Below are 13,883 nucleotides of genomic sequence, written 5' to 3'. Positions count from 1 at the left end.
CCAACACTTTTCCCCAGGTGAATATTGCGAGCTCCATGTCCACTGTAAAACCAGCTTCGTGGGCTACTTCCCAGCCACGGTGCTCTGGGAGCTGCTTGGACCCAGGGAGCCAGGTTCAGAAGGAGCTGGCACTTTCTACATCGCTCGCTTCTTGGCTGCTGTGGCCCATAGCCCCCTGGCAGCCCAACTGAAGCCCACGACACCCTTCAAACAGACCCAAATTACTGGCAACCGTGTGGCAACCAGCCGGAGGATCGAGGAAGGAGAGAGGCCTGACTGGTAAAGAACGCTTTCCCTCCAGCCTGTCTGGGCTGGGGGGTTTCCCAACCTCCACAGTGGGGACCCAGGGAGCACACAGGGTTGGATGAACCTCCCTTACCTGATGACTGGGTTACCTTGCTATGGGATCAGGCAGGGTTCCCAGCTTCTCGGGGTCTTAGAAAGTTGCCAGTGAACCACAGATACGGGTGCGGGGAATGTCAAGTACTCTCCTTGGTGTGATTGACTACCTGGCAGCCCATTGTAGGTGCCTCTTTTTGACCTAAGTTCTCACAAAACATTGAGTTAAGAAAGCAAACAGTAACAATGCTCTCACCGTTAGATCATTGTGCTCTTCTTTAAACTAAACACGTTTCGAGTGGCATGAAGTCAGCTCCCCATGACTCCAGGGGCAACAGAAGCACCATTTTCATGATTGTCAGCATGCTTACCTCTTATTTTTGCCCTTGCAACCCAGAGAGTCTGTGTCTCTGTGTACACGCACGCACACGCAGGCACGCGCATGCGCCTGCTCCCACCACATCTGAAAGACTGGAAGACCAAACAGTTAACATTGGTTTTTCTCAGGTAATGGTGGGAATGTTGTATATTTGTTCATTTATGACATGTTTCCTGAGGAGCCCTGGTGGTTATGCATTGGCTGATAACAGAAAGGTCAGCCGTTTGAAACCACCTGCAGCCTCATGGAAGAAAGATGAGGCTTTCCACTCCGGGAAAGAGTTAGTCTTGGGAACTCACGGGGCAGTTCTACCCTGTCCTGTAGGGTCACTGTGAGTCAGAGACAATGGGTTTGGTTTTTGATTTCTTGAACGTGGAGGAGCATGGTGATATAATGGTTAGGCACTGGGCTGGTAACCAACAAGGTCCGCAGTTCAAACCTCCTGGCCGCTGTGCAGGAACAAAGCCAGGTAATCTGCTTCCATAAAGATTACAGCCTAACGCGATGGTGGTGGGTAGACTCTGAAGGCTGAGGACATGGAACTATATGTGTTAGACAGCCTAGAACAAAGACCCTGTGGGGCAACTGTACTTTACCAATGGGGGTTGCTATAAGCCACCGTCAGCTCAATGGCGCCACCTAACAGCCCAGAACATGAATTAAACCAGAAAACAAAACCTGATGCTGGTGAGTGGATTTCCACCTGAGGGTGTCTGCAGGACGCAGTAGGACCACCCACAGGGACTTTCTGCCCTCCCAGAAGCCGGCTGCCTGGTCCCCCGTGGGGCAGCTGGTAGTTCCAGTTCACAGCCTGGAGCTTAACCACTGGGTCACCAGGGCTCCAGGAGCATCTGTTACTCATGCGACTTTTTTTATATACTTCCCTCTCACCCCCAAACCATTTTATTAAGAGCTAATCCAGATATCCTGTCATTCCATAGTTCAGTCACACTCATTGGATATTTTTAAGTGTTTTTAAGTATCCTGCTTTCGAGACTGAGAAGGGTCTGACACTGCTCAGGGAATCTCTCACCAGGCCGCCTGCCCCCGTGGGCCCACCCCCCCCTCCAGTCCCAGCCAGGGAGGCATGTGTGTGGCTCTCCTTCCTTCCCGTCCCTGCAGTGGGAAGGGCTACGACCTGGAGCTCAGCCTGGGCCTGGGGACATACTACCCACCGACCCGCCTCAGGCAGCTACTCCCCACGCTGCTTCAGGAAAGAAGCATCTTCACTGCCCCCAAGGAGATCGCTGAGACCAAGTGAGTGGCTCCCCTCCCGCCCACCCACCTTCCCTGTCTGGCTTAAAATACTTCCCTGCTGCTTCATGCCGTGACCCAATAACCCCCACCTCCTGGGCCCCCTTGTGTCATTTGTTCATTCATTCGCTTACTGAGCACCTACTGGGTGCCCAGTACTGTTCAAGGGGCTCCCACGAACACCGCAGCAAACCCGATAGATGAGGCTGCGGCCCCTAGTGGAGGGGCGTGAGTCAGGACGGTGATCATCTAGTTTTGCCTACACTGAGTGCTCTGAAGAAAACTAAAGACAGGGGCAGACAAGGATGGGGCGGTGGAGTTCAGGAGAGGCCCATTGGGTGTGGCCTCCCTGAGGAAGTGACGTTTGAATGAGGTGTGACGGTGGAGCCCCAGGAGGGTCCCAGGGAGAGGGTCTGGCGCAGAGCAGCCCTGGTACAAATGCGAAGAGCGGACTGAGGTAAGGCCAGGGCACCCTTCTTCGAGGTCACTGACCCCAACCCCAAGTCCCTGCCCTTGTAGTCTCCCCGGAACCCGACGGGATGAGGGTGGGTGCTCTTGCATTTGGGCCCTGTCTGAGCCCCACCCTCCCTGCCAGGGCCCAGTTGGAGACCGCACTGAAGAGCAGGAACTATGAGGCGAAGCTCCGGCTGCTGCTGCACCTGGAGGAGCTGCAGATGGAGCACGACATCCGCGCCTACGACCTGGAGTCCGTACCCATGACCTTGGACCCCGGGAACCAGAACCCCCGCCTGCTCACACTCGAGGTTGGACGGGAAGGGTGGGCTCAGGTCAGCCAAGCAACAGGCTATGGGGCAGGGCACTGGCCTAACAGCAGGAACTGAGTTGGACAAGAGGACAACAGCCAGGCAGAGAAGCAGGCTACGTGCCGCGTACAAGAGGGTGTCTGGCACTGTGGGGCTCTTCTTCTTCCCTTGACTCTTGCCCTGCTTGCTTGGGATTGCTGGAGAGAGCCTCTGTGCAGAGAGCTGGGGGAAAGGCAGGCCCTCTGGTGGCCATCCTATGATACAAGCTATGCTCACACCCCCTAGGTTCCCGGGGTGGCCGAGAGCCGCCCCTCAGTGCTGCGGGGTGACCACCTGTTTGCCCTCCTGTCCTCCGAGACAACTCAGGAGGACCCGGTCACCTACAAAGGCTTTGTGCACAAGGTAGAACTGGACCGTGTCAAGCTGAGCTTTTCCACGAGGTGGGTGTTGGGGAAACCCTCAGCTGCCCCAAGGGTCTCCAGGCTTCTCTGAGGCCAGGGGTAAGGGGGTATTTCTCCCTGAGGTGAATGGGGCCCCTGAACTGCCACGGTAGAGTCCCAGGATGGTGCAGATGACTAAGCGCTCAACTTCTAACAAAAAAGTTAGCCATTCAAACAACCCCCAGGGCACCTCAGAAGAAAGGGGCCCAGTGATCTCCTTGGAGAGGGTCCTGTCGAGCGCAGTTAGACGGTACATCCACGTTCTGTTTAGCTGCCCCAGCTGCTTTTTCCCCTACACAGCTTTGCCTGGAGTGTCTCGAGTCAGGTGGGTGGGGAGGAAGTCTGCCTTTCATTGCCCACTTCAAGACTGGAGCGCTCCTCCTCTCTCCCTTCCCCCACAGCCTCCTGAGCCGATTTGTGGATGGGCTGACCTTCAAGGTGAACTTCACCTTCAACCGCCAGCCCCTGCGCGTGCAGCACCGGGCCCTGGAGCTGACAGGGCGCTGGCCACTGTGGCCCATGCTCTTTCCTGAGGCCGCCCGTGGGGTCCCGCTGCTGTCCTCAGACATGCAGCTCAAGTGAGACTGTGGGCTACTTGGAGGATAGGCGTCGGGTGGAGTCTGGAGGCTTCCTCAGACACGGAGTGACCCGAAGCTGGTGTTCCCGGCCCTCTTATCAGGCTGTATGACCGGAATCTGGAGTCAAACCCAGAGCAGCTGCAGGCCTTGAAGCACATTCTTGTGGGCACCACACGGCCAGCCCCCTACATCATCTTTGGGCCTCCAGGCACTGGCAAGACTGTCACCTTAGTGGAGGCCATCAAGCAGGTGGGCCCTGAGCACAGACCTCTGTTGGCTGCACTCAGCATTCCCCCAGCTGCAAGCATGTGTTCCCCCGGTCCTGGCTCCCTCTAGCTTCCCAGGAGCGCTCGCTCTGAGCAGGCACCAGACAGGATGTTAGGAGCTAGGTACGATGTGGCTGGGAGTGTTGTTGTGTAGGTTGGACAGTGCACATCTCTTTGAGTCACCATGCATGATTCAGTCAGTAAAACCCACTGCTATGGAGTCTGTGGTGCCTCCGTGATTGTACAGGGCAGGGTAGCACTGCTCCTTGGTGTCGCTGAGACCCACTCTTTACAGCAGCAGGCAGCTTCCTCTTTCTCCCATAGAGCAGCTGGTGGGTTTGAATTGCCAACCACAATTGGCAGTACAGTACTTAACCCACTACACCGCTGGGCCTCCTTTCAGTCAGCATGCATAAACTCACTGCCATAGACCTGACTCCAACGTACTGCCATACTACAAGGCAGAGTAGAACAGCTCCTTTGGGTTTTCAATGCTGTAAATCTTTCTGGGAGCAGACAGCCTCATCATTTTCCTGTGAAGCAAGTAGTGGATTTGAACCCCTGACCTGCAGTTAGCAGCCCACCATGTAACCCACTATGCCACCAGGGCTCTTTCTAGTTGGCATCGATGTCTATGGCAGCATGTTTGCCTAGGGACCAGTACTTGACTCAGCAACCAGTCTCGAAAGCTGTACTACACCACCACCCCCCAGTCATACCTGACCCTCGCCCTCTGCCCAGGAAGCCCACACTGCACACTGCTTACATAACCCCTCCACCCCCAGGTGGTGAAGCACTTGCCCAAATCCCATGTCCTGGCCTGCGCTCCGTCCAACTCAGGAGCTGACCTCCTCTGTCAGCGGCTCCGGACACACCTGCCCAGCTCCATTTACCGCCTCCTGGCCCCCAGTCGAGATGTCCGCTTGGTACCCGAGGACATCAAGGTACCCGAGGAAGTGTAGGTGGGCAGCAGGTGGCCATGAATGCCAAGGAAGCACTCTGGCAAAGGCTGGGGCTGGGAAACCAGGAGCCAGGGGTTGGGGCACTTGTGGTGTGACCTGGGGTGGGTCTCAGGTTCACTGCAGTGTTGGGCTGGATACAATTGCCTAGGAGGCCCCAAGCCTGGGGGAAGGGGAGACAGGGTGAAGCTATACCCATTCCCCTTTCTCTCCACATCCACAGCCCTGCTGTAACTGGGACGCAAAGAAAGGGGAGTATGTTTTTCCCGCCAAGGAGCAGCTGCAGCAATACCGTGTCTTAATCACCACCCTCATCACTGCCAGCAGGTAGGGAGTGAGTGAGTGAGTGAGTGAGTGAGTGAGTGAGTGAATGGTGTAAGTCAGTCAAGGGCTAGTTCCCAGGGAGCAAGACCGGCTTGGCATCTAAGTGCCTGATCTGACCCATGCTTGGCCTGACACCTCCCAGGTTGGTCTCGGCCCAGTTTCCCATCAATCACTTCACACACATCTTCATCGATGAGGCCGGCCACTCCATGGAGCCCGAGAGTCTGGTGGCCATAGCAGGTGAGGTGTCTGGGGAGGGCTGCAGGTGTGCTACCCTGCATAGGCTGGTGGTCTGACTGCTTGCTTGCCTTTCTCCCCGACCATCTGCCTCCCAGGGCTGATGGAAGTCAAGGAAGCGGGTGAGCCTGGAGGGCAGCTGGTGCTGGCTGGAGACCCTCGGCAGCTGGGGCCTGTGCTGCGTTCCCCGCTGACGCAGAAGCACGGGTTGAGCCACTCATTACTGGAGCGGCTGCTCTCCTACAACAGCCTGTACAAGAAGGGCCCCAGCGGCTTTAACCCCCAGTTCATAACCAAGCTGCTACGCAACTACAGGTATCTTGCACCCTGCTCTGCCAGCTGTGTCCGAAAAGAACCTAGGGGTGGTGGTTCAGCAGCCTCAGCCTCCCCAGACCGGTTCCTACCACCTTCCAGCGGCCTTTCACCACTTCTGACCCCAAGCATCCCACCCACTCTGCTTCTCAGCTGGGTCTGATAATTCATTACAGTGAACACACAGAACTCACACGATATGAGCTTCATCAAGGAAGTGAACCAGTTACAAGCCAGGATCAGAAATATTTAAGATACAGTCCTTTGGGTCAAGACAGCCTCTCTGCTGTGTCCACAGGCAGGTCTCTCTCTGGCCCTTGACCTGGTCTCTGCTCTTTTTAGGCATTGTTACAAACCTCTTACAGTACAGCTGATAATGTCCAAAGGGCACTGCACCACACTCTGCCCTAAGCCTCAACCTGCTCTAGCTCCACAGGTTAGGAAACCTAGACCAATTAAATGCCCGGAGGTCCCCCCTCTCCTGCCCAAAGGCACTTGCACTTTACTTACTCTGAGGCTTGGGAAGCCTACCTCTCCTGTTACTCTGGTATCACAGCTGCCTGTTCCCTGGATCAAGGTGGTTCAGTGCACAGGGATCTCGGCACCAAGGATGTACGCCATGCCTGGCCCTGCTGAATGCTAGTGACAGCTTCCCTGCGTACTTCCAAAATGGCTGCTTTATACCCAGTAGGGTGCCCAACCTGACCACGGCCCACAGCAGTCCTGCATGTTTAAGTCACAACCCTGTTGACACAAGCCTATGATTGAGGAACCCAGGCAGACCCGTTGCCTTGACTGATGACTCATCATGACCCCACATGTTAGTCGAGCTGTGCCGTAATAATCTTTATGCCTATAATCTTTATGGAATCAGGTCAGCAGGCTCTTGTGTAGAGCTGCTGGGTGGCTTCAAACAGCCAACCTCTAGGTTGTCGGGCAAGCAAGCACAAACCTTAGGTGCCACCAGGCTTGAGAATTGAGATGCAGAAAGGTGAAAGGTAGAAGGCCCCTCTCCTCGCCCCATTACTGCTTTTCACAGTGAGACTTCAACAAGCGGCATCTCTCTCTAGGCCACTTGTTTGTATATCAAGAGATGATCATGGTGGCATAGTGGGTTACGTATGGGGCTACTAACCACAAGGTCGGTAGTTCAAAACTACCAGCCACTGTGTAGGAGAAAGATGAGGCGTTCTATTCCTATAAAGAGCCTCAGAAACCCACAGGGGCAGTTCTACACAGTCCTGTAGGGTTGTTGAGTTGGCATGGGCTCGATGGCAGGGGGTGTGATTTTGGTAGGTGGCCAATGGCATCTAGACCGAGATGTGGCCAGTGCTGGCCCCAGATGAACTTTCTAGATAATCCAATGAGAAAAACAAGAACAAGTACTTTTCTTCTTTTCAAAAACCTGATTGTTCACATTAGAGAGCTATTCTGCCCTTGGTAAATGAGTTCATATGGCTAACACACTCAGATGGCTTCCAGGCAGTCACCAAGGGTCAGGTAAATGCTACCGCTTGTATTCTGTCATTTGGGGTCTGACATATGCCATGATGGTGATAGTGATACCTAGTTCTCTGTGTTTTTAAAATGTCCTTCTTTAGCAAAATTAAAACCTGAGAACAGATCCCTCTTGAAATTGGGCTGGTGCATAAAAGTCTGGGCGAGAGGCTCCTTCCACATCCAGAAAACTCCCTACCATGGAGCTGGTTCAGACTCACAATGACCCCATGAACCATAGTGGCATTGTAGGTTATAGCCAATCTGCAGGCCAAAGACAAGGCTTCCTACTTCTGTAGAGTTTGTCTCAGAAAGCCCCACGGACAGTGAGTTCAGAGAGGCTCCCCGGAACCATGCCCTGGGTTCTGCACTCCATGGGCTGGCCGCAGACCCAGATCCTGGTGAGGACGGGTGTGGGCCCAGAACAGGGGTGGGCTCAGCCCCCGAGAGCTCAGAGAAGTCTGGCCCTGGACTTCGTGTTCTTCTGCCCTCCCAGGTCTCACCCCACCATCCTGGATGTTCCTAACCGGCTGTATTATGAAGGGGAACTGCAGGCCTGTGCTGATGTGATTGATCGAGAACGCTTCTGCCGCTGGCAGGGTCTGCCTCAGCAGGTGAGGCGGGGCAGGGCAAGGGCAGGGCTCCCTCTCCCAGCAGGAGGCGGCTATGAGTGGAAGCCTGGGAGGCCCGGCTGAGTTTCCTCCCACCGGTCCCTGTGTCCAGGGCTTTCCCATCATCTTTCACGGCATAATGGGCAAGGACGAGCGGGAGGGCAACAGCCCGTCTTTCTTCAACCCGGAAGAGGCTGCCACTGTGACTAACTACCTGAAGCTACTCCTGGCCTCCTCCTCCAAGAAAGGCAAAGCCTACCTGAGCCCCCAAAATGTAGGGGTCATCTCCCCATATCGGAAGCAGGTCAGACCCTCAGTTCCCAGCAAGGCTGGGACACCCTGCTCTTTCCCTCCCCCTGCCCTGCAGAAGCTACCTTAATCATTCATAGTTCTGGGGGGTTCACTTCTCTTCTGGCCTCCTTTCAGAAGGGCACAGAGGTCAGCTGACATCCTCCAGCTCCCCTGGGAAGGGGTGGCACCCTGGCTTCCCACCGGCTCCCTCTTGCATCAGGCAGTATTTGTCTGAAAGACACCTGCCTCCTCCGCGCCCCCAGGTGGAAAAAATCCGTCTCTGCATCACCAAGCTTGACAAGGAGCTTCGGGGACTGGATGACATCAAAGACTTGAAGGTGACATATTCACCACTATCCTACATTTGCTCCTTGACCACTGTGTGCCCCAACTTTCCCTGTCTTCCCAACACCTCTTGAGGTTCTCCAAAGAAGCTCCATGTGGGATGGGGTTGGGAAGCCCTAAGGAATTGCCCTTAGGATCAAGTCCAAACACCAGAGTTCAGCGGGGGTTGGGTAAATGTGCTGTCTCTCCTTGCCCCTCCCACCCTACAGGCCACCCAGTGGCTGGACAGCTTTATCAGATGGTGGGGCTGCAGGTTAAGAATCACCTGGAGAACTTTGAATGCTGCTAGGACCGAGCCCCACCCAGCCATTAAAACTGTCTGGGTGCAGGGCCCGAGCACTGGGCTGCTTTACCGTTTGTCCCTCAGGTGACTCATGGTCAGCCAGGGTGGAAATGAAAGCTACAGTATGAAGATTCAAAGTCCCTCTCCCCCTCGGAAATTCTGATTCCAGAGGTCTGGGTTAGATGTTTTCAGGAAAGCTTGAAAACACTCTGGGAGGCCCTATGTTCTCACCCCTGGCTGGCGCCAGGCCACCCATCTGCCACGGACCCGAGGCAGGGGCTCCCCCTTCAGCTCCCCCACTCCTCCAGGTGGGCTCTGTGGAAGAGTTCCAGGGCCAGGAGCGCAGCGTCATCCTCATCTCCACCGTGCGCAGCAGCCAGAGCTTCGTGCAGTTGGACCTGGACTTCAACCTGGGTTTCCTGAAGAACCCCAAGGTCTGCGGGGCTGCTGGCTGTGGGGGACCGCCGTTCTGTTCTCCCTCCCTGAGCGTGCCCCCTCCTGAACCAAGTGCTGCTTCCTCCCTTGCAGAGGTTCAACGTGGCTGTGACCCGGGCCAAGGCTCTGCTCATCGTGGTGGGCAACCCCCTCCTCCTGAGCCATGATGCCGACTGGAAAGCGTGAGTATTCCCACCCCCTGCAGCCGGTCCCCCTATGGCCACAGCCCTGGGCTTGGGGCAGAAGTACCTCCCTGAGCCGCCTCTTGGTGGCCCAGTTCCTTCCCAACTCATCCGTACAACGCTCCCACTGTGGTGTTGGTTTCCGAGTTAACCGGCAACTCAGCAACTCGGAGAGGCCACAGCCTAAGAGAGCCTATGGGACAGTTCTCTTCTGTCAGGACGAGGTAGCACTCGGCTGCCAAGCCTGTGCAGGCATGCACTAACCTGAGATGTGTCCCTGTGCCCCACAGATTCCTGGAGTTCTGTAAAGAAAATGGGGGGTATACCGGTTGCCCCTTCCCTGCTAAACTGGACCTGCCGGAAGGGCAGAATTCACTGCAAGGTCTGCGCAAGCTCAGCTCCTCAGGTACTGCTGGGCCGGCCTGGGCTCAAGGCAGGGAGAGAGGAGGGACGGAAGACTGAGCCCACTCTTCCCTCTAGGGCCTGCCAGCCAAGACTCCAAGCGGGAGGGTGAAGGGGGCCTCGCCTTGCAAGTGGACCCGGCCTGGAGGAGTGAGCTCTGAAGACACAGCTGCGGGGCCTGTGGCCTCGCACACCAGCCAAGCCTTAACCGCCTGACCCACAACCGGAATCCTGCCTGACATGACCCAGCTGCCTCTGCGCCGTGGGACAGGAGGCTGGCCGGGGGGAAGAGTTTACAACTCAAGCCATTCCACCCCCACCTCTGCTGGGGACAATGACACACACACACAACGAACTGCTAGCAATCGGGGAGGGGGAGGAAGAAAACGCTGAAAACAAAAAATCTTGTTTTATGTAAAAGTCTCCATGACTCATGGGGGTGGGGGACCCAGCTTAAAGTGTCCCCAAGCTGCCCAACAGAGAAGGGTGGAACTGTGGAACCAAGTGCAGGGCCACACCCCTCCCTTCCAGAGCCCTGGAGGAAACCCAGTGGGAGGTGGCCGTGAAGCCACCCACAGCCTTCTAAGTTTAGCCCCAGCTGCAGAGACCCCTCCCCTTGCCTGCCTCCTAGGCCCAGAGCCAGGCATGACCTCATCCCTTGCTCCAAGGCCCCACCCACCAGCCCAGTGGCCTAGCTGCAGCGTGGCCAGCCTGGCAATCCACTTGAAGAGCTGGGACTCCAAGCTAGCAGCCAGGCCAAGGGATCATGGAAGACAGACAGGAGGCTGCCACACACCTGTTGGACCCTATGTCCTTTATTCATACCCCCAGCAGAGTACAGTCAGAGACAGGGCTCGGCTCAGCTCCTGCCCAAAGCCAGCTCGAGGGCTGGGAATCTGGGTCCATCACCTTCCAATTTGCCTGCCCGATGCTGCTGGCAGCCAGAAGTGTATAAAGTGCTGGTGTGTGACAGGTCTCTGGGGAAGGCCAAGGGGAGCAAGAGCCCCACCTAGGCACAGGAACTCTGGGAAAGCAGGGCCCTGGCCAGGGGTTCCCAGAAGGCTGCGAGGGGACCATCACCACCACAGGCTGGGGAAGCTCCGTGCAGTCCTGGGCTGGAGAGAACTGAAAGAGGGCACCTTCAGCCCGGAGTCCTGGGAGCTCAGGGAAGGGGGTGTGTTACTACACTCCTGGGAGAGGGGAGGGGCTGGACTGGGCAGCTTTGGGAACCTCACAGGATGGAACAGCCTCTCCGCCGCTTATTCTTGCGGACCTGGAGCCCCGCCCGGGTGGCCATCTCAAACACCTCCCTCACCCCCTCCTTAGTCTTGGCTGAACACTCAAGGTAGCCAAAGGCGCTGATGCGATTTGCCATGTCCCGGCCTTCCTCAGAGCGGACGGGCTCCTGGGAAGACAGAAGATAGAGAGGAACTCACCCCCTGACCCACAAGTGTAGTCACAGAACAAACATGAGGGGGCTTCAGACCATGGAAACCAATGTGCTCTCTCCATTCCATTTCCCATGAGCGTTGTGGAGCCCTCTCAGCTCCTACAGCCCCAACTATACCAACAAACAGGCCCCAACCTCCTTGGACAAGCTCCAAGCCAGGAACCCAAGATGTTTACTTTTCAGCATCTACTCCATAACTAGCCTCCCTCCCTCCATTCTCCTGTCCCCATATGGCTGGCAGAATGCACAGCCAACCAGTTTAGACCCTTGCCATAATGATCCTCACGGGACAGCCCACATACCCTGGCAGCAGCTTCCTCCAAGAAACTAGTTTTCAGGCTACAAGCTACTTACCAATCCCCCCAAAAGCTGGTCCCCTCCCTGCTCTGAACCCATCCTCTAGACACAAAGCACCCCAACCTTCACAATCTGTACCTCACACCCCCAAGTATTCTCTAAAGGCACCCACCAACTAAGAAAACCCAAACCCATGCCAGCAAATCAATCTCAACTCGGTGCGTTTCTTAGGGTTCCAGAAACTACATTTCCCCTCTTATCTTTCTCCGTGTTGGTGGACTTGAGCCACTGACTGGGCCTGTTACACTACCTGGGCTTCCAGTAAAATAACCTAAGAAACTATCTTCTAAAGAATAGATTTTAGTAGCCCGGCTCCACAGCCAGACCAGGTAGATTGGAAAAATCGATCCCAGTAAGGAACCCTGGACAAGTCATTTCATGCTGACAAGACAACTGGGCCAGATAGCCCAGGGCACTTGGCACCGTTTGGTGGTGTGCCTCCAGCACTGGGCAGCCTCCTGCGGAGAGGGCTCCCACCACACCTCCCCCAACGCCTGCCATGCCCAGAGGGTACTGCACTTGCCTGCTTCATCTTGGCCAGTTCTCTCCTGGTATGTTCATCTTGTCTCAGGTCCTTCTTATTCCCGACGAGGATGATGGGCACATTAGGGCAGAAGTGCTTCACTTCTGGGGTCCACTTCTCAGGAATGTTTTCTGCACAGACATGTCCCAACAAGTGTCCATTGTACTACCGGGGGCAGGACACACCCCTCTGGGGCCTTGTCTCCCCACAGTCATCTACATAGCATGAGGCTTCCTGTCATAGCTCAAAGGTCCTCACCCTTCCCTGCGCCACACTGGGGAGCCAGGCAAGGGAACCGCCACCAGCACCCCCAAAACTTCAAGGGTTCTGAATCCCCCCACCTCACCCAGGCTGTCGGGACTGTCGATGGAGAAGCACATGAGGATAACATCAGTATCCGGATAGGAGAGAGGCCGCAGGCGGTCATAGTCTTCCTGCCCAGCTGTGTCCCACAGAGCCAGTTCCACCTGATGCACAGGGACAGTGAGTGGTTAGCCCCAAGACTGTGGTCACCACACCACAGCCCTGCCACCCAGAAGCCCTCTGTAAAGCCACTAAGCCTCTCTGTCCACCAAACAGTATTGAGGATGGTGCTGACCTCTGCCTAGCTGAGGCTGCCTAAAATCCTAAGACATCTGGCACTTGACCTGGGTCAGGCAGCAATGTATGAGTCGTCACTGGGAAAATCATGCAATCCTCACGACAGCCCTTTAAGGGTAATCTTAGCACCGTCCCCATTTTGTAGTTGGATAAGTTTCAACCCAGAGGCTACATGTCTTAGCGCAGGTTAGAAAGCAGGTGCATGGTGGAATCAGGAAGTGTACCCAGATTCTCCAGCATCCCTAACTTCTGGCTTCAGCTGGGAGAGTGGAGCAAGGCAGTGTGTGGGTGGCCAGAATGAGTGCGAGGTGAGCTGGGGAGGGGCCCTTGGCCTTCACCTGCTTGCCGTCCACCTCGATGTCTGCGATGTAGTTCTCAAAGACCGTGGGGACGTACACCTCTGGGAACTGGTCTTTGCTGAAGACGATCAGGAGGCAGGTCTTCCCACAGGCCCCATCCCCCACAATCACCAGCTTCTTTCGGATTGCAGCCATGGCTGGGGCTGTTGGAGGAAGAAGCAGAGGGGCTTTGGAGAAAAGCCAGCAAGGCCAGAACTAGTGTCCTGGGGGCTCCTGAGAGCCTATGGGAACAAAGATCCATCAAAGTGGGTAAGGGGCTCGCTCAGGCATGTTCTTGATAGGAAGCGATTTCAAGACAACAGAGCTCCAGATTCCTCAGGGTTGGGGCTGGTCTCCCCAGGGGGAGGTGGAAGAACCCACCTGGGAGCCAGAGAACAGGAGTGGTGGTGGAGTCCACTCACCAACCAGGAGCCTGGCCCAGGTGAAGTTACTCAGAGATTGGGGACATGTCCAGAGGAGCTGACTTGTATCTGTTTGACATACCAGGTTTTCAGACCTTTTGATGCTTTAATAATTGCAAGGGTCCAAACTAGCGCACAGTCACACGACAGGTGCTACCCTCTGCCCAGTCACAGACCAGGAGCCCCTCTCCCACCACCACAGGATAACATAGCCAGCCATCGGTGGGTGAGGGAAAGGATATTGATCTAGGGGCCAGGCACTGTGTTGGACATTATGGCTCAGCGAGGTTACGTG

General features: G+C 55.8%; 2 protein-coding genes across 4 annotated transcripts in view; one reads left to right on the top strand and one right to left on the bottom strand.

Annotated features, from left to right (window-relative positions):
- The window catches only part of MOV10 (Mov10 RISC complex RNA helicase), a 34,750-nt gene extending 23,723 nt beyond the window's left edge, over positions 1–11,027 (top strand). The window contains exons 4-20 of one of the 3 annotated variants that reach the window (XM_004699172.2): positions 18–279; positions 1,841–1,975; positions 2,568–2,736; positions 3,022–3,176; positions 3,578–3,754; positions 3,856–4,003; positions 4,806–4,964; positions 5,203–5,306; positions 5,446–5,543; positions 5,639–5,855; positions 7,846–7,963; positions 8,073–8,264; positions 8,515–8,589; positions 9,188–9,313; positions 9,408–9,496; positions 9,787–9,902; positions 9,977–11,027. In XM_004699172.2, coding sequence (XP_004699229.2) covers positions 18–279; positions 1,841–1,975; positions 2,568–2,736; positions 3,022–3,176; positions 3,578–3,754; positions 3,856–4,003; positions 4,806–4,964; positions 5,203–5,306; positions 5,446–5,543; positions 5,639–5,855; positions 7,846–7,963; positions 8,073–8,264; positions 8,515–8,589; positions 9,188–9,313; positions 9,408–9,496; positions 9,787–9,902; positions 9,977–10,059 — 2,423 coding nt within the window. In that variant the 3' untranslated portion in view covers positions 10,060–11,027. The other 2 variants (XM_045292160.1, XM_045292161.1) reach the window with 2 other exon arrangements.
- Positions 10,696–13,356, bottom strand: RHOC (ras homolog family member C). Its single transcript, XM_004699171.2, has 4 exons — positions 13,167–13,356; positions 12,575–12,695; positions 12,229–12,359; positions 10,696–11,303 (listed from the first exon to the last, which is right to left on the bottom strand). The coding sequence occupies exons 1-4, from the start codon at positions 13,320–13,322 to the stop codon at positions 11,130–11,132; spliced, it is 582 nt and encodes a 193-aa protein (XP_004699228.1). The 5' UTR covers positions 13,323–13,356; the 3' UTR covers positions 10,696–11,129.
- Positions 13,357–13,883: the final 527 nt, after the last annotated feature.

The sequence above is a fragment of the Echinops telfairi genome, unplaced genomic scaffold (genome assembly GCF_000313985.2).
Source record: "Echinops telfairi isolate 266 unplaced genomic scaffold, ASM31398v2 ScPeMD7_443;HRSCAF=831, whole genome shotgun sequence".
Taxonomy (NCBI): Eukaryota; Metazoa; Chordata; class Mammalia; order Afrosoricida; family Tenrecidae; genus Echinops; species Echinops telfairi.
This window is presented reverse-complemented; position numbering and strand designations above follow the sequence as displayed.

What these genes read in the sequence shown, in the direction of transcription:
- RHOC (XM_004699171.2), bottom strand. Translation starts at nt 13,322, where the DNA reads ATGGCTGCAATCCGAAAGAAGCTGGTGATTGTGGGGGATGGGGCCTGT. An exon ending in TCGAGGTGGACGGCAAGCAG is followed by an intron (nt 12,696 to 13,166) that starts GTGAAGGCCAAG and finishes CCTGTGCATCAG; the next exon opens with GTGGAACTGGCTCTGTGGGA. An exon ending in CGACAGTCCCGACAGCCTGG is followed by an intron (nt 12,360 to 12,574) that starts GTGAGGTGGGGG and finishes ATGTCTGTGCAG; the next exon opens with AAAACATTCCTGAGAAGTGG.